Below are 19,685 nucleotides of genomic sequence, written 5' to 3'. Positions count from 1 at the left end.
AAAAAAACCCCAAACACCCTCCCCCCCCCCAAAAAAAAAATAAATAAATAAAAAAAAACCTTGGCAGACTATATGGACCATCACTATGCTGTATGACCATTTCTATGTTTCTAAAAAATGCTTATGATATCACATATCTATAGTGAAAAATAGCAAAGTTTCACACAAAAAACCCTCCAAACACCCCCCCCCAAAAAAAAACATTAACAAAAACCCCAGGCAGACTCGATGGACCACTCAATCTTTTTCTGCCATCACTTTTCTATGTTTCTAAAAAAATGCTTATTATATCCCGTATCTATAGTAAAAAAAAAGCAAAGTTTCACACAAAAAAACCCCCGAACACCCTCACCCCCCCCCAAAAAAAAAACACAAAAAAACCCCCAGGCAGACTCAATAGACCACTCAGTCTCTTTTTGCCATCACTTTTCTATGTCTCTAAAAAATACTTATGATATCCAATATCTATAGTAAAAAATAGAAAAGTTTCACACAACCCCCCCCCCCCCCCAAAACACCCCCCCCCAAAAAAAAACCATAAAAAAAAGAACCCGGCAGACTCGATGGACCGCTCAGTCTTTTTCTGCCATCACTTTTCTATGTTTCTAAAAAATGCTTATGATATTCCATATCTATAGTAAAAAATAGCAAATTTTCACACAAAAAACCCCCAAACACCCCCCCCCCAAGAAAAACATTAAAAAAACCCGGACAGACTCAATGGACCACTCAGTCTTTTTCTGCCATCACTTTTCTATGTTTATAAAAAATGCTTATGATATCCCATATCTACAGTTAAAAATAGCAAAGTTTCACACAACCCCCCCCCCCCCAAAACACCCCCCCCAAAAAAAAAATACCATAAAAAAAAAACCCGGCAGACTCGATGGACCACTCAGTCTTTTTCTGCCATCACTTTTCTATGTTTATAAAAAATGCTTATGATATCGCATATCTATAGTAAAAAATAGCAAAGTTTCACACCTTGTAAATAATTGCAGTTATAAATGGTTTCCAGTATACAAACTAACATCTCACAATGACTTGGCAGTCTTTAAATAGCAGCACAGAAAACCAATATAGCAACATACTAGAGGGCACGTCCTTAGAAGCATACGTAAATCAAACTGCCATTTGTGCAATACAGAAACATGGAAAACTGCTATATTTAAATTCTAAAGACAACGTATAAGGCAAAAGCAATCTGCTTCTATGTTTCATTCTGCACCCATTTCCATAGAGTTACTGTCTAGGAACATTCACTTGCAGGACCATAAACACAGTATCAGTATATAATAGAGCTCTGATCAATAGCTTAGACTCCTTTCCCTGTGCCTGTAGTCTATAGGTAAGTCATTATAAAGACCAGGAGGATGTCCCTGTGATCTCTTTGTTCTTATGTATTCACATCTTGGAAAACAATCCTAGTTCAGGGCTGTCTCATTGCCTGCAGCATGCATCCAGAGCATGGCTGATTGGAGGAGACCAGAGAATCACCTCCCAACTCTGCTGTATAGCTGTAGCTGAAAAAAGCAGAAAAGGATGTTGTCACCAGGGAAACGAAATCTGACTGTTGCCAAGAGGCTGAGCAGAAGATGTGACGTCACTCTGCGGCTGTCCATCCGAGATGCTGGGAACATAGACAAGAGAGGAAGAGAGAGACAGGTACAGGAGGCAGAGGAGACTCCAAGGCTGCAACACCAGACACAAAGCTGAAACAAAAGCCCCCTTCTAGATATATTTAAATGATTGCTTTTTATTCAAGATGACAACGCTCTTATGAAACTGCAGCATTAGGTGAGACAAGGACTGCATATCTATGGGGGTCTGACTGCATGTTACCCTATAGACTATTATAATTAAATCCAAGGAATGTCCCTAACAAGTTTATGTTAGCCTGCTAATGTGTCCAGGTTGGGCAAGCACTTGACATTCGAGCATTCCTATTCAAAATCTGACATGGATTGCTTGTAACATTAGGTTTCTTGGATATTCTTGCATCAGCAACTGTAAAAGTTAGTATTACTGTATCCATTGACTCTTTGTACTGAAATTGATCCTTTGTATGATTTGTCATGACAAAGCATTTTTGTAATTGTAATGAGATTCTATTGCACCTAACTACCTTGCATGTTTTGTTGTATCTGTTTGTACAGAAGGTCTAATCATTGAATCATTCTTGTATGTGTTGATTGTTATTCATAGATGGTAATGACCCATCTGCATTGATGTTTTGCTGTAGGTTGGACACACTGTTACAAATAGTTTGATGACTTCAGCAATGCTCTAGGAAGATCCATGGTCCTCACCCTTCTCATCTCAGCCTACAAACTCTGCAGGTATATCAACATGTTCAACCACGAGCGCCTTGTTGTTCCTGGATATGTAAACAATATGTGCTGGTGGCAGATGTCTGGGAGTACAACCAAAGGCCAGGAGGTGTCCCCAGGAACTACCGTAGATGTACAGATAGCTTTGGATAGGGTCCTTCCTGACCTGCATGTGGCCATTTCCAAGCTAAAGCAAGCCATGTGTGAAAAGAGCATTTGTGACACCATCACAGAGATTTTGCAAATGGTGGAAGAGGCATGGGTGATGCCAGCAGTGGGAAGAGAGGTCGCCCAGGGCTTGTGTGAAACTATCAGAATGGAGGGCGCACTAGACTTGCTTCTGAGTTTTCTTCAATCAACAGAGAAGGAGCTGCAGTACAAGGCATGTCAGCTCCTGGAGCAAATCCTGGTGGCAGAAAATAGGTAATTACTTTGAATTACTCTACAACATGCTGAACATCACATTATAGAGCTGGAGCTTCACAATCTAAGTGAGTTATATTGAGTAACGCAGTTACATTACTTTACAAACAGAGCTATAAAACAATTTGGGCAGCAAATATATCCAGTTCATTTCTTATTTTTAAACTAAACAAAAACAGAATTAAAATAGAATATATAATCTTTAAAATAAAATTATAAAAACATTTAAAAAATGTATATATTACTTCGAAAATGGGACTTTTTAACTCTAATTTGGAAAAATTAGAAGGAAGGAACACACATCTGTGACAGCCATACAAAAAAAGTACTGGTAGTATTTAAACAAAAACATGAAACTGTAGGTGCTCCTCCTATTTCTTGCAAAAGCTGAACAGAGGAAGCGAGTCTCAGTTTCCTACCCATCAGATATCATCATGTGCTTAGCAGCTACAAGAATCTGTTATGCTCAGCTGTTTGTTGCTTTCATGATTTGTGTGTATGGTATACATTATTAATGATGAGATGATGTTATACTGTGCTGGTTCACATCAGGATTTAGAAGACATAACCTAATCCTCTGTAAACATTTTGGAAAATAAATTAAAAAAACCCTAAACAATAATGACTTATGTTGTCGAAAAGGAGAGATATTTACCGAAAAAGTAAAACTTTTTCATACTAACATCTACCCATTGTAGCAATGGGGGCTGTAATAATTTACCCGATCCAAGGTTCACAGTTCACAAACGGGAGAAACAAAGCCTTCTAATTTAGTTGAGTTTATCTTTCAGTTTTATGGCACAGGGAGACAGAGCCCCTGTAAAGCCGCACAGCCCTTCAACTGCAATGTTAAAGTCAATTCTACTAGAAAGATCTGTGTCATTGTTCATCATATCGTTGAGTAATCAGTGGCATCTTTTAACTTTTATATTGGTCCACTTTGCTGCTAAGCTCTTTGGAGGTTGCACAATCTGTCTGGGGTATTTTTTTGCAGCCCCTGGTTATTTAGAATTTTATAGAAAGGGTCAACAACCTTGGTGTCTTTCTGCTACGTTTGTCAAATATAGTGAAGTGTTTAAATACCCTCCTGCGCTCCAGGACCCGGGCCGGTGGCTAGTAGGTGAAATCAAACCCAAACGAAACAACCACCAGAGCATGAAAGGTCGTGCAGCTCCAAAACAAGGCTGGGGAAGCCCGAACAATACTGCAAAGTGAAAAAAACAAGAAGCGCACCAACCTTACGCATTACCTCAGTAACCAAAATGTATTAGTAAAGGAATGGTACTCACAAACAGCGAATAAAAACAGGCATGTAAGTCCTCCAAGGGACTTCAGAGACAAGAGGCCAGCGCAAATCCCATCATGGGGGTAGACACTCAGTACACTGACGCGTTTCGAAGGTCGTACCTTCTTCCTCAGAGCTGAGGAAGCTGATTCGTTTCTATGCAGAGCTGCACCAGATTTTGCACTCTCCAATTTTAATAAATACTCCTGCAGTCCAGAGTCTATACTAAATGTTTTTAAGCTGCAAAAGTGTTTGGTAATATAAAATGTGTTAGATGCTACAATAGAAGATAGTTAACAGGACACAAAAATATTTTTTTTTAATCAGAAAGAGCTTTATTGAAAATACCATAAAAGTGCAAAGTCTGCAATTTCTCCTATACTCCAAAGAAGGGTATACAGTAGGAACACATTATAAGCTGATAGACGTCTTAAGCAGCAATTCAGTGTGTCCAACACTGGCAAAAATTGTAAATACTATGAGGCCAGTTTCCAAGGCCTGATACTGCATAGTAAGCGCAAGCATATATCAGCCTTGTAGGATTCTACCCTCTACTAGATCAAGAGGGCTCAAACCCTGGGGGATTTATTTACTAAAGCTGGAGAATGCAAAAGCAGGCTCACTTCTGCATAGAAACCAATCAGCTTCAGGTGTTTTTGCCTAAGCTCAATTGAACAAGCTGAGGCTAGAAGCTGATTGGCTACCATGCACAGCTGCACCAGATTCTGATTGCTCCAGTTTTAGTAAATCTACCCCACGGTGTCTAACCTTGGGACCCAAGAATATGGTTTCTATCACACCCACAAGTGTCAATTAACAAAATGGATGTAATCTAATTTCTAATTTCTTAATGCTTAACATGATAAATAATTCCAGGCAGCTTTTAGTGTGAAATATTTGAAAGGCGATAAGATATGAATAATGAAAGATTACTTGGTAAATCTAACATAAAATGAGAAAGATGCAAACCTTCAATTACAGATTGTGTGGCTTTATTTCTTGAAGCCTAGATGGAAGTTTTGTCAAGTTTTAGGGGCATGGATATTTCCTTGTGACCACAATTATAGACTTCGCATACAAGTGCAAGTATGGATGTTTCATGCATAGCAGCAAATCTTTTATTCTTATAGGAAAACCCAGTAAAAAAAACAAACATTTTTTGAGTGTAACAGGAAGTGCTAACATTTCACATTGTAGAATTTATTTTATAAATGTATTCCATGAAGAATTTAAACAGCATTCGATCAGGGTTGGATTTCTGCTATTGCCAAGGTAGAAGGGCTGCTAGGGAAAATACAGTCACCAGCATATAATTTTTCAGACAGTAATGCTTACTCATGTGTAAATAAAAGTTCCAGACTCTCACCTTGCCTGCTAGTACAATTTGGCTGGTTCCTAATCATTTCTGTCTCTGCACAGTTTCTGCATTTTTATTGGCAAAATAATGTACTGCGTACTTACGCTTCACCCACTCCAGGTCCGTACACTTTGAACTGCACTGTTTTCAAAGTAACGTGACCACTTGCACTACTCACCCTGAACCCCTGAGACCCTGGTTCAGGGTATATCAAGGTATACTGGTCTCTTTTGCACTCTCTAGACTTTGCTTACCTTTGGTTGTTACAATGTCTAAACTTGTTAATGTACTACTAAACAAGCCATTCAACTAAGGTAGGAGGTAAAGATTTCCATTTGGCCATGCATGTGGGCCTTCCTCGAGGCAGTACTGCAAAATGCCAACAGACTTATCACACTGGGTTATTTTTGAAATGCAAGGTGTCTAGCAGTTATGCTGACTCATTGGCATCCATACATTCCAAGTCACTAACAAGCATGCAGAACAACTCAGAGAAAAGTCTGAAGTCCTTATTTGCATTGTGGCTCTAGGTCCAGGACTTAAAGCATTTTCAGGAGATTATCAATGGCAGCTTTTATGTTCTTCTAATGACAGGTTTCCTTCAAAAAGTGCCTATAACTTTTTTTTTTAAAAACCTTTATTGACAGATCAGACAAGCTGATCATAAAGCTACAAAGTATTGGAAGAATAAATGTATACTTGGCAAAGGTTAAAAAGTGATAATTTATTTAAAAAAATAATTAGAAAAACATTTGCTATTTTGAATCTCCCCAAAAGAAATAAACATAAAATATGATTGGATGATATGGAAATGACTGCAGATCCAAGTTTCTTTGTTGCATCTTATACAGATAAGACCCTGCAAGTGAGCTGTTTAGACTTTGTTGGCAATATGTTAGTGGGATATCTAAGAACAAACAAGAGCTTAGCTTTGAACCATGACTAAGACTGGCCATAGACGGTTTGAATCTAGGCCGGTTCAACAAGAACTGGCTGAGATTCAAACCATGTATGTTAGACTGATCTATCAACTTGGGTAGAACCAGCAAGCCGGATTTACTTACGATTATTGCTAAAGGCTGCTATAGCCACTAGCGACAATCACTGTCTTCTCCCAGCAGGGGCGGTATCCCCCGCCCCTGCCCCTCCGCTGGAGAAAACAATAGCTTGGCAGGAGGGATTCCCCTGTTAGCATGGTTTGTGTTGATGGTGGAATCATGTTAAATTCTTTCCTGCAACCTGTATCCTGTTCTCTTTGTATTGCTTTCTTTGTGTAAAATCCCTCATGTTCCTGCCAATTCCTCTGCTTTCCTATTAAAATGTGACCACACTAGGCATGAGAGCACAGTGTGGTCAGTGTCCTGGATGTTCTGGAACTCAGCCTGCTCTCCTCCAATGATTAGACTTGTGCTGACATGCACCTCCTACACAGCGAAATACTGGGAAGCTTACTGTGCTGCTATTTGACCTCCCTGAACTCCTTATGCAGCTGAGAACAGAGATTATGTGATCACTTTAAAAAAAAAGGGGGGAAAAGGGTATTTATAATGTTTTTATATGTACAGTATACATAAATGTTTTGCCTTTCATTTCCATTTTAAAGGATATTAGCATTATTTCCCAGAGTCTACTGCTTCCTACCTTTTCCATGGAAATCTTTAGTTATGAGCCCACAAATATGACCAATCCTGATAGAGCTAAGATCGCAGACAGCTTGATTATTCAGGTTTTGCCTTGTGTTTGTATACTGCCTCAGGTTTAACCAGTTGGATTGACTCACAGTGTGGACGATGTGCTGTTTGAATCTGAGCCTAGTTTTACAGTCATTTCTATGCCCTACTCAGTCTACAAATGACCACTATCTCAGCACTTTCCTACATGTGGTCAGAAACAATTTCAGCGTGCTTTTCAAGCAGACATTACTGAACAAGGCATCATTTCAGACAAGCTCAGGGTACTACATTGCTGAAATTTCCATTCACTTGAATAGAGGTTAATGTAATCTGTTAGTGCTTTGGAGGTTTCTTCAGTTTCCCAAAGATGATTCTTAGGATTTATATATTTAGTACTAAATTGTTTTTAAAAGAGTTATGTTACAAACACACCATCACTGCTAAATAGACTATATTTAATGCAATATGTCAAATATTTTATTAAACACTGAGTTAACCCAAAACCGATATTTCAGAATTGAAGAGATATTGCTGGGTTACATCAACCATCAGCTGCTTATTTGTTTGGGACTGTAGTAGCAACCTGTCTTCACCAACGTTCTTGACTCCTAAGCAACCACTAATGTTGTGTTTGTGTTTAGGCTGGGCAAGATAATCAGTACATCCCACTCTCCTTATTTTCGACTCTGTTGTTTCAGTGTGGGTCAATAAAGATAAATGTAGCATGTGAAAGATTGTAGAAATACAAACAGATTATGCATTACAGCATCGCCCTCTTTTGGGGAAGGGGGTTTTGAGAAATGGCCTTCCCCAAATAGACTGTGACACTCGACCTGTAGGTAACTAGGACCAGAGCCTTCCCTAAGTGACAGATTGGGAATGATAATAAATTTGGCCTATGCACGCTCCTGTTACCTTTGTTAACAAACACACCTATATTACAAGGTTCAGGAAGCTAATGGAACACATAAGATCTCCTAAGCAATGAATACATCCAGTTTATATCATATTGAGTTTCTAGCAAACCGTAATTTCATTCTGTGCAACAATATACTGGTTTTCAGATTGTAAAATCTTGTTAGATGGAAATATAGATGCATTTGGAAAAGTTGTCATAAGACACAACTCTAGTCCCTGCATGGAAGGCTGGCTCCCCAGGATGCTAGAAGAGAGAAACGCGCCACCCTAAAACAGGAAACTTGGGGAAGAAGTCATGGCAGCACTTTAACTGGAACATAGGCAAGTATTAAAAGATAAAGAAACTGCATACTTACTAATTGATTAAATCAGATTCTGAAAGTGCTTAAACATTAGGGTCTAATGTAAATTTAAGGGTGTAGTCAGTGGTGTATTTAGGCTTTGTGCTGCCCTAGGCAACACAAAAATCAGACTCCCCCCCCCCTCCCGGGCAGAGAGAGAGCCTGACACCAACCAACACCCCTGCCCCATTCCGCCCCCCCCCCCATGGCGATAGATAGGAAGACACTCACCTTCAGAGCTCTGGACATCCCCGGGAACGTCAGTTGGGATCTGCATACACCATCAAGCAGCCCGCAGCCTCTCTTGGATCCCACCTGGTCCCCATGCCGCATATGTCCCTTCTTCCGGGGAGCAGTGCTGCCCCCCTAAAATGCTGCCCTAGGCAAAAGCCTTGTTTGCCTTGTGGTAAATACGCCCCTGGTGTAGTCCAAAGAGAGCACAAACACCACTCTAGGTCTATGTAGCAGGATCCACCCAACACTCTAACTGCAGAGGTGCTCACCTGGCTCGCCTCCGGAAACAGCAAGAATAAAAGAGAATGGCTGTACACTCTGCTGGGATGTGATGATGTATTTAAATATAATCATAAAGTTCATAGAACACAGATAACAGGACAATCAGGAGAGATGTTGACGCGTTTCATGCTCTGCAGCGCTTATTTATAACATAAACATGTTTTATTTTACTGCTGCTTAGTAACTGTTTTGTAATATTTTTCTCTCTAAATATATTCTTGCACCATTTTTCTTTCCATACAATTTAAAAATGGAAAATGAAAGAATTTTTGCCTTGGCAGCTCTATGTTTTAAAACTCTGTTTCATTCCCAGTGTCACAGCATTTCTAAAAGGTCAGAAATGAAACGGCAAATGCTGTGTATTGATATGTGATTCTGTTAAAACACATGGTGGGGCTACTGTTTGTGTATATAAAGAGTTAACTGCAGAGCTACCCAGACCTAGTAACAATCAGTCTGCTGGTGCTTAGAATGTTTTCCCGCAAGCTGGAAAATCTCTGTGTAGGATGGCACTGGTTGTGCAATTATCACAGTGATCAAGTCATTTTCAAATCTCCTTGAACACAGATGAAAATAATTGGCCTTTTTTCAAAATAAGAATCCTTATCCTGGAGTTTTAACTGTGTAAACGGAGCCTATTGTGTGGACATTGGCAACAATGGAACTATAAATCACATAAACAGAAATAAACCCAGCAAGAAAAGTAACTCATTGATCATACTTTCCACAGGGAGAAATTACAGACAATTCATTTGTTTAAATGCACAATTTGCATTATATGTTGATCAAAGAACCGTAACAGCTTGACGGAAATCTACAGTGAGGACGTCTGCAGGCTGCTTTGGTGACTTCTCAGCCCTTGGCTGTAGTCCTGATTCAAAGGCTTCAGAACTTCAAGCCGTATTAAACCTAAAAGTAAAGTTTTAATATACTGCAGCTTACCAATTCTTCATTGTGGTGGCTGAATTATTTTTATTTTAGGCTTTCTTTATTTTATTTCACCTGGTGGTCAAACCAGTAAGTCTGTTATTTTTCAAGAGGACAAGCTGTCCTGCAGATGTATCAGTTAAAGGGTTGAGAGAAAAAATTTAACACTGAAGATGGTGCTTACAATGATCAGTTTTTATTTATGTAAAACCTTTATCCTAAAAGGAAATAAACTGTTGCTGCAACTGCTTATGAAGTGTTAGCTGGAGTTTGGCTGAAGTATTGGAGGATATAGGGAGTATGGAGTTTAAAATAATGAGGGACGGAGTGAACAGAGTGTGAAATAATGGGGTGCAGAATGAGAGGTAATGGGGTTTGCAGAGGGTGCATAGTAAGGAGCGGTGGGGGATGCAGAGGGTGCATAGTAAGGAGCGGTGGGGGATGCAGAGGGTGCATAGTAAGTTGCGGTGGGGGATGCAGAGGGTGCATAGTAAGGAGCGTGTTACTGCATCTAAATCTGATAATACATCTAACACCATCATCCCCCCAGGCTGACAGTACTAAGGTGGCAATGTTCAAGGGTGTCTCTGTTGCTTCTTCATCCAGAGTGGGGGCACTTTAATACAGGGGGAAATGCCTAAAAAAAGAAAACTAATGCAGACACCTCATCTAATGATTGGCAACTGCAATATATTACATTTTTGATTTTTGGTTTAATACTGCTTTCAGTCCTTGGAGATATCATCCAAGTGGTTCTAACCCCCTACTGAAAGCTAAGGAATTTTTTTTTTCTCATAATGCATTTTACAATAAATAAACATGCCTGAATATGACAATCGCCTAATTATGATGTAAGAGACTTGAAGAATCTTTTTGTACTAAAAGCTAAGTGAGTAGAGCTCAGGATACACAAACATGGGTTATTATGGCATAACCTGCAGTATTGATTTGTTATTGTATCTTGGGATAGAGCATGTTGAAAGGTACAGCGTGTACTGGGCCTTCAGACAGACAGACTCACTTCCTCCTCAATGACAGTGAAAGTATATATTCCAAAGTGCTGCCAAGCTACAACATATCTCTTACCAACAGGCTTATTTTAGATGTAATTAAAGGGTATTTTTTTCTCTTCTCAACATTATCACTGTATTTATTATCAGCGTAGCACTTGGCGTGCTCAGCTTCACAGCAGGTCATATTTTTCAGTAACATGCCATAAAATGAAAACATGTTGCGCTAGGACCTATAACAATATCACCCTACAAACTGCTGACACTAAACCTAGATACAAATGATAACAAATAAGATATATAACAATGCCCATGAACTATCAGATATCAGATGCAAATTCATAAACACATCAATATGTAAAAAACACCAATAACATAATATATAAGTGGCAAACTCCAATTCATAGCTTCAATTGAAATGCAAAACGCAAATACATAAATCATATCTGAATCTCACAAATGTTTATTTATGTTAAATATATACTACACACATGTTGTTCCTTTTTAGATGGAAAATTTTTTGCCTGTTTGATGATGTTTTTTTTTCCTATAACATGCTCTTTTTTCCCTTGTTGGACTCCTTTCTATCTATTAGGTGTTCTATGTTTGGAGGAACTTTTTGACACATCTGTCTGAACATGTATGGACTTTATGATTTTATTCAGGATAGATATGTATTTTTTGTATCTATATTTATGTGTATATTCACACTCTATGTGTGGTATCTTTTGGGGATATTCATATGTAGGTATCTGATGTATTTTTTCTCTTTTCTCTTTTCATTTCTGGTTTCCTTTTTATGAAAATGTTTTAATATGTTTTGTAACATTGTAATTGGTTGGTTTATCTCCAGGACTCAGGTTTGCTGATTGAGGCAGGTGTTTGTGACGGGAGCGACTTTTGGGGGTGGGGGGACCCCTGTATCATCTCCCCAAATCATTATGTTTAACCCACCCTGTGCCTGTTTAAGGGTACAGGGTGTACATGTAAATGTCCCAGTATTGTGCATTTGTGTGTTGTCCTTTGTCTAGGCCACATGGCTGTCCATTGTTTGTTTGCCATGTGCTCCCCCCCATGGTGCTGTGTCTTCCTGTCCAGCCAACTATTATGGGATGTACTGTTTGTGTATTGGTGTGGGGGTTGGTCAATGTCCTTTGCCGCATGGCTGCATCCCATTGTTCTGTGTCTTGGGTTGGTTGGGGTGGTTCCCTGTAGCCCTTCCCACTGATAGGGCGGGCTGATGATGTATTTCCTGTTCCTAGTTGTGTTTCCCCGCCCTCTGTATATATTCTGTGTTTTGTGTTAAAATAAAGAGTTGGCTTTCTGTTTTAAGAGCTGGGTGCTGTCTTTTTCCTGAGGGATTTCAGGGTGTGGTCCATGGATGGTGTTCGGACAGGGGAAGTTGTGCTATAACGGAAAAACTCAGTGCGGTCTGGGTTCCGGTTCCGTTACAGTGTTCTTTAATTGATTAATGCCTATAAGAGACAGCACTTCTGACTCTTTCTTTGTTATGAATAAGCACGGGGCAGTGTGAAACGCGTTAACAGCTAGCATTTTCCTGGTGCTATTTGTGTCCTTTAATGGATCAATAAATAATCTTCACTTTTTCATCATACCTCCAGTGTGCGGCCAAACCCTTGTTCTTTTCCATAAGTACGTGGTGGCGAGCCAAGATCTGCAGCTATGATGGGTTTGATATTGGTTGTTTTACCTGAGTGGTATTTCTTTCATTGTACAGCAGTGTGAAGCAGTGCAAAAGTAACTGTGCAAATCATGTGTAAACCTCAAATGTGTAAAACAGACTCCATAAAGGAGGCATGAATAACTGAAAAAAGTGCCTTAATTTTCAGGTGGTAACATCAGAAAGTCACAGTGGTACTGGAAAGAGAAGTGATCCTTCAGAGATAAGCAAGGAGGATAACAGAAAGCCTTTTGCTCCCAGATGACACACACACAGCACAGCACCTGTGTGAAGCAAGGAGAGGCTTACCAGAGCAGAATGACCCCCAACATACAGTGGTCAAATAGCTCTGGTGTTGTTCCCAAAGGCCTCTTGCATCCCCTTAGCGCTCCTCAAAGTCCACAGGTAAGTATGGCACTTTAGAGCTGCCTGTCTTCCAAAACCCGCACTTCAGAAGTTCACAGCACCCATATAAAACTACCAAAGGCAGACACCACATTAAGGGACAGAAATAAAAATAACGCCATATGTGACGAAACGCATAGGGCAGAGATGGGATACACACCAACCACGCATGTGCGATGAGTAGCAACCATTTTGAAGCCTGGCATGCAGATGTCTTTCTGTACAATAGAAGCTCTGTACATTCTGCTCACCTTATAATTGCATTGACTTAATAAATGTCTGTGGAGGCCTTTGGGAACAACACGAGCTGTTTGACCACTTTATATTGAGGGTCATTCTGCTTTGGTAGCCCCCTGCTTGCTTCACACAATGGCATGTTGTGTGTGTCATCTAGGAGCAAGTAGCTTTCTATTATCCACTTGTTTATCTCTGGAGGATCACCTTTCTACCCACCAGTCCCACTGTGACTTTCAGATGCAACCACATGAAAAGCATTGCAAGTAGAGATGAGCGAAGTATTCAAAAATTTGATTCGGCTGATTCGGCGAATTCGAGGAATAAATTTGATTCGATGCAAATATATTTGCTGCGAATTTAACTTATAAAAAGGGTTTCTAGGCTTCAGAGAGCCTTTATATTAGTGCAGAACACTGTACCGTTAATTTAAATGCCCTTGGAGTCTGCTGGGGAAGAGAAATAATACTGTCAGTCAGTATGACATGCAGATGAGTGCCGTCGATCTTAGAATCACCGCACACTTCACTCATTTGGGCAGTCACGGGGCCAAAACCAGAGTGTGGAGCCACAGTGTGGCGGTGGAGGCAGCAGCAACGGGAGGCCATACAGCACCCTATGACAAAAATGGAACCCACCAGCAGTGTGAGGAGACCTGAAAGTGGCACATGGCAGAGTGTGGCGATGGAGACAGCAGCAATGGGAGGCCGTACAGCAGTGGTTCTCAACCTTTCTAATGCCGCGACCCCTTAATACAGTTCCTCATGTTGTGGTGACCCCCAACCATAAAATTATTTTCGTTGCTACTTCATAACTGTAATTTTGCAGTGGGAGGAGTAGTGCCATGTCATTGGTGTCAGTGGAAGGAGTAGTGCCCCATCACTGATGTCAGTGGGATGAATAGTGCCCCATCGTTGGTATCAGTGAGAGGAATAGTGCCCCATCGTTGGTATCAGTGGGAGGAATAGTGCCCCTTCACTGATGTCAGTGGGATGAATAGTGCCCCATCATTGGTATCAGTGGGAGGAATAGTGCCCCATCGTTGGTATCAGTGGGAGGAATAGTGCCCCATCACTGATGTCAGTGGGATGAATAGTGCCCCATCACTGGTGTCAGTGGGAGGAATAGTGCCCCATCACTGGTGTCAGTGGGAGGAATAGTGCCCCATCACTGATGTCAGTGGGATGCATAGTGCCCCATCGTTGGTATCAGTGGGAGGAAGAGTGCCCCATCACTGATGTCAGTGGGATGAATAGTGCCCCATCACTGGTGTCAGTGGGAGGAATAGTGCCCCATCACTGGTGTCAGTGGGAGGAATAGTGCCCCATCACTGGTGTCAGTGGGAGGAATAGTGCCCCATCACTGGTGTCAGTGGGAGGAATAGTGCCCCATCACTGATGTCAGTGGGATGCATAGTGCCCCATCGTTGGTATCAGTGGGAGGAATAGTGCCCCATCACTGATGTCAGTGGGATGAATAGTGCCCCATCACTGGTGTCAGTGGGAGGAATAGTGCCCCATCACTGGTGTCAGTGGGAGGAATAGTGCCCCATCACTGGTGTCAGTGGGAGGAATAGTGCCCCATCACTGGTGTCAGTGGGAGGAATAGTGCCCCATCGTTGGTGTCAGTGGGAGGAATAGTGCCCCATCGTTGGTGTCAGTGGGAGGAATAGTGCCCCATCGTTGGTATCAGTGGGAGGAATAGTGCCCCATCGTTGGTATCAGTGGGAGGAATAGTGCCCCATCGTTGGTATCAGTGGGAGGAATAGTGCCCCATTGTTGGTATCATTGGGAGGAATAGTGCCCCATCGTTGGTGTCAGTGGGAGGAATAGTGCCCCATCGTTGGTGTCAGTGGGAGGAATAGTGCCCCATCGTTGGTGTCAGTGGGAGGAATAGTGCCCCATCATTGGTGTCAGTGGGAGGAATAGTGCCCCATCATTGGTGTCAGTGGGAGGAGTAGTGCCCCATCATTGGTGTCAGTGGGGGGAGTAGTGCCCCATCATTGGTGTCAGTGGGAGGAATAGTGCTCCATCACTGGTGTCAGTGGGGGGAGTAGTGCCCCATCACTGTTGTCAGTGGGAGGAGTAGTGCTCCATCACTGGTGTCAGTGGGAGGAATAGTGCCACATCATTGGTGTCAGTGGGAGGAATAGTGCCCCATCATTGGTGTCAGTGGGGGGAGTAGTGCCCCATCATTGGTGTCAGTGGGGGGAGTAGTGCCCCATCATTGGTGTCAGTGGGAGGAATAGTGCCCCATCACTGGTGTCAGTGGGGGGAGTAGTGCCCCATCACTGGTGTCAGTGGGAGTAGTGCCACATCATTGGTGTCAGTGGGAGGAATAGTGCCCCATCATTGGTGTCAGTGGGAGGAATAGTGCCCCATCATTGATGTCAGTGTGGTGGAGGGGAGAATAGTGCCCCATCATTGGGGTCAGGGGGGGGGGGGAATAGTGTCCCATCGTTGGTGTCAGTGGGGGGAGGAATAGTGCCCCATCATTGGTGTCAGTGGGAGGAATAGTGCCCCATCATTGATGTCAGTGTGGTGGAGGGGAGAATAGTGCCCCATCATTGGGGTCAGGGGGGGGGGAAATAGTGCCCCATCGTTGGTGTCAGTGGGGGGAGGAATAGTGCCCCATCGTTGGTGTCAGTGGGGGGAGGAATAGTGCCCCATCGTTGGTGTCAGTGGGGGGAGGAATAGTGCCACATCGTTGGTGTCAGTGGGGGGAGGAATAGTGCCCCATCGTTGGTGTCAGTGGGGGGAGGAATAGTGCCCCATCGTTGGTGTCAGTTGGGGGAGGAATAGTGCCCCATCGTTGGTGTCAGTGGGGGGAGGAATAGTGCCCCATCGTTGGTGTCAGTGGGAGGAATAGTGCCCCATCGTTGGTGTCAGTGGGGGGAGGAATAGTGCCCCATCGTTGGTATTAGTGACACAAATGATGGGGCACTATTCCTCCCACTGACACCAATGATACTTACTTTGCTGACCCCTGCTCCAGCCTGGGCTCGCTCTCTCACTTACCTGTCAGCTGTCTTCCTTCTCTGGCCGCTCTCCTCTTCACTCGCTCCGGCAGCTCCCTCGATCTTCTTTGATGTACGCGCGCTGCCGCTCGGCTCCTCCTCTCCAAGCTCCACCTCCTCGCCGGTGATTGGCCGCCTGTGTGCCTCTCCTGAGCTACAGTTCCGGTGGCCAATCAGAGGCGAGGAGGCGGAGCTGCTGAGCGATCCCGGAGGTGTGGCCAGGTGACAGGAGCAGCGTATCATCCCGCCCACACATCGCCTGAGACGGAGGAGCGGTGTCTCGGTTCCTAAGACCATCGGAAATATGTGTTTTCTGATGGTCTTAGGCGACCCCTGGGAAATGGTCGTTCGACCCCCAAAGGGGTCGCGACCCCCAGGTTGAGAACCGCTGCCGTACAGGGACCCATGAGACACTCTGGACCTGGCAGCAGCATGAGGAGGCGGTACGGGGGCCCATGGCAGATTACGGGCCTGGCAGCAGCAATGGGAGGCCCGTAATCTGCCAGCACCCTATGACAAAATGGAACCCACCAGCAGTGTGAGGAGACCTGAAAGTGGCACATGGCAGAGTGTGGCGATGGAGACAGTAGCAATGGGAGGCCGTACAGGGACCCATGAGACACTCTGGACCTGGCAGCAGCATGAGGAGGCGGTACGGGGGCCCATGGCAGATTACGGGCCTGGCAGCAGCAATGGGAGGCCCGTAATCTGCCAGCACCCTATGACAAAATGGAACCCACCAGCAGTGTGAGGAGACCTGAAAGTGGCACATGGCAGAGTGTGGCAATGGAGACAGCAGCAATGGGAGGCCGTACAGGGACCCATGACACACTCTGGACCTGGCAGCAGCATGAGGAGGCGGTACGGGGGCCCATGGCAGATTACGGGCCTGGCAGCAGCAATGGGAGGCCCGTAATCTGCCAGCACCCTATGACAAAATGGAACCCACCAACAGTGTAAGGAGACCTGAAAGTGGCACATGGCAGAGTCTGGCGATGAAGTCAGCAGCAATGGGAGGCCGTACAGGGACCCATGACACACTCTGGACCTGGCAGCAGCAAGAGGAGGCGGTACAGGGGCCCATGGCAGAGTGGCGAAGCGTAAGCAGCTTAAATTGAAGGCCATAGAGAGGCCTATGTTAAAAATAATAACATGTTTGGGGCATGATTCATGGCGGATTTAGTCAGTTGTGTCAGGAACTGGTGGTTTGAAATCCAGACTAATCCACGCCTGATTCATTTTCACAAACGTGAGTCTCTCCACACTTTGGGTGGACAGTCGTGTCCTCCGCGGAGTTACAATACCTCCTGCCGCACTAAACACGCGCTCCGATGCCACGCTACTGGCCGGGCATGACAGCCTTTCAAGGGCAAATTCAGCTAGTTGGGGCCAAAGGTCAAGTTTCGTTGCCCAGTAGTCAAGGGGATTGTCTACCTCGGTTGGCAGGGTGCTGTCCAAGTAGGCCCGAGCCTGTTGTTTGAGGTCCTGCTCCAGGTCCACCTGATGCTGCTGCTGCTGCAGCTGGTTAGTAGTTTCCTCACTGCGCTGGTGAAGAAAGCTACTCATCATTGACTGCAGACTGAGGCAGCTGCTGCTGGTGGAGCTGCCACTGCTCCTACCACCCCACCCCTCCCCTGCTGCCATGGCAGCGGAACGCGAGTGCACAGGGCCCACAGTGTCTGAGGATGGACGTTGGCGCAGAAAGGCAGAGACCAACTGACTACATAGGTAGTTTTTATAGTACGTTATTTTGACCTCCCTCTCAGCAGGTGTGAAAAAGGCCACCATTTTTGAACGGTAGCGAGGGTCCAACAAGGTGGACAGCCAAAAGTCATCCCTCTGTCTGATGGTTATTATTCGGCTGTCGCTACGCAAACAACCGAGCATGCTATGGGCCATTTGTGCCAAGGAATGCGAGGGACTCCCTGCCTCCATCTCCACAGCATACTGCCACGGTGCGTCTGGGTCCTCTGTCTCCTCCTCCTCCTCTACCAGATGCTCCTGCTCCTCCACTCCTGTCTGCTGAGTGGAAAAACCACCCATTTCACTCAATAATTCCTGAGCACCAATGTCCTCCTCTACCTCCTCCTCTTCTTCCTGTCCTGCCCCCACAGGGGTCATGTGGCGTTGAGATCTGTGCGCCACGTCTACCGCACCCTGACCAGCCATTGTTAACAGCATTTGTTCCAGGACGTGCAACAGAGGAATGACGTCGTTCATCCCATAGTCCTGCCGACTCACGAATAGCGTGGCCTCCTCAAAGGGCCTGAGCAAGCGGCAGGTGTCACGCATGAGCTGCCAATGGCTGACATCTAAGTTACACAGGGGAGTACCTTTATCCGCTTGTAACATCAGGAAATCGGTTATGGTCTTTCGCTGTTTGTAAAGGCGGTTAACATATGTAGGGTTGAATTCCACCTTGTTGCAACGTCACAGCATGAGGAGTCGGTACTGGCAGCAGCAATGGGAGGCCCGTAATCTGCCAGCACCCTATGACAAAATGGAACACACCAGCAGTGTGAGGAGACCTGAAAGTGGCACATGGCAGAGTGTGGCGATGGAGACAGCAGCAATGGGAGGCCGTACAGGGACCCATGAGAGACTCTGGACCTGGCAGCAGCATGAGGAGGCGGTACAGGGGCCCATGGCAGATTACAGGCCTGGCAGCAGCAATGGGAGGCCCGTAATCTGCCAGCACCCTATGACAAAATGGAACACACCAGCAGTGTGAGGAGACCTGAAAGTGGCACATGGCAGAGTGTGGCGATGGAGACAGCAGCAATGGGAGGCCGTACAGGAACCCATTAGACACTCTGTACCTGGCAGCAGCATGAGGAGGCGGTACAGGGGCCCATGGCAGATTACAGGCCTGGCAGCAGCAATGGGAGGCCCGTAATCTGCCAGCATCCTATGACAAAATGGAACACACCAGCAGTGTGAGGAGATCTGAAAGTGGCACATGGCAGAGTGTGGCGATGGAGACAGCAGCAATGGGAGGCCGTACAGGGACCCATGAGAGACTCTGGACCTGGCAGCAGCATGAGGAGGCGGTACGGGGGCCCATGGCAGATTACAGGCCTGGCAGCAGCAATGGGAGGCCCGTAATCTGCCAGCACCCTATGACAAAATGGAACACACCAGCAGTGCGAGGAGACCTGAAAGTAGCACATGGCAGAGTGTGGCGATAGAGACAGCAGCAATGGGAGGCCGTACAGGGACCCATGAGAGACTCTGGACCTGGCAGCAGCATGAGGAGGCGGTACGGGGGCCCATGGCAGATTACAGGCCTGGCAGCAGCAATGGGAGGCCCGTAATCTGCCAGCATCCTATGACAAAATGGAACACACCAGCAGTGTGAGGAGACCTGAAAGTGGCACATGGCAGAGTGTGGCGATGGAGACAGCAGCAATGGGAGGCCGTACAGGAACCCATTAGACACTCTGTACCTGGCAGCAGCATGAGGAGGCGGTACAGGGGCCCATGGCAGATTACAGGCCTGGCAGCAGCAATGGGAGGCCCGTAATCTGCCAGCATCCTATGACAAAATGGAACACACCAGCAGTGTGAGG

General features: G+C 44.7%; 1 protein-coding gene across 2 annotated transcripts in view; it reads left to right on the top strand.

The window, feature by feature from the left end:
• The first annotated feature begins 1,408 nt into the window (after positions 1 to 1,408).
• The window catches only part of SARM1 (sterile alpha and TIR motif containing 1), a 100,584-nt gene continuing 82,307 nt past the window's right edge, over positions 1,409 to 19,685 (top strand). Inside the window, exons 1-2 of one of the 2 annotated variants that reach the window (XM_089657495.1) lie at positions 1,409 to 1,797; positions 2,243 to 2,753. In XM_089657495.1, coding sequence (XP_089513621.1) covers positions 2,299 to 2,753 — 455 coding nt within the window. In that variant the 5' untranslated portion in view covers positions 1,409 to 1,797; positions 2,243 to 2,298. The remainder of the gene's footprint in view (positions 1,798 to 2,242; positions 2,754 to 19,685) is intronic. The other variant, XM_089657502.1, reaches the window with a different exon arrangement.

This window comes from Staurois parvus, unplaced genomic scaffold, assembly GCF_062004578.1.
Source record: "Staurois parvus isolate SC_StPar_1 unplaced genomic scaffold, SC_StPar_1.0 ptg000029l, whole genome shotgun sequence".
Classification (NCBI taxonomy): domain Eukaryota; kingdom Metazoa; phylum Chordata; class Amphibia; order Anura; family Ranidae; genus Staurois; species Staurois parvus.
Note: the sequence above shows the minus strand (reverse complement) of the source record. Positions and strands in the feature narration are given on the sequence as shown.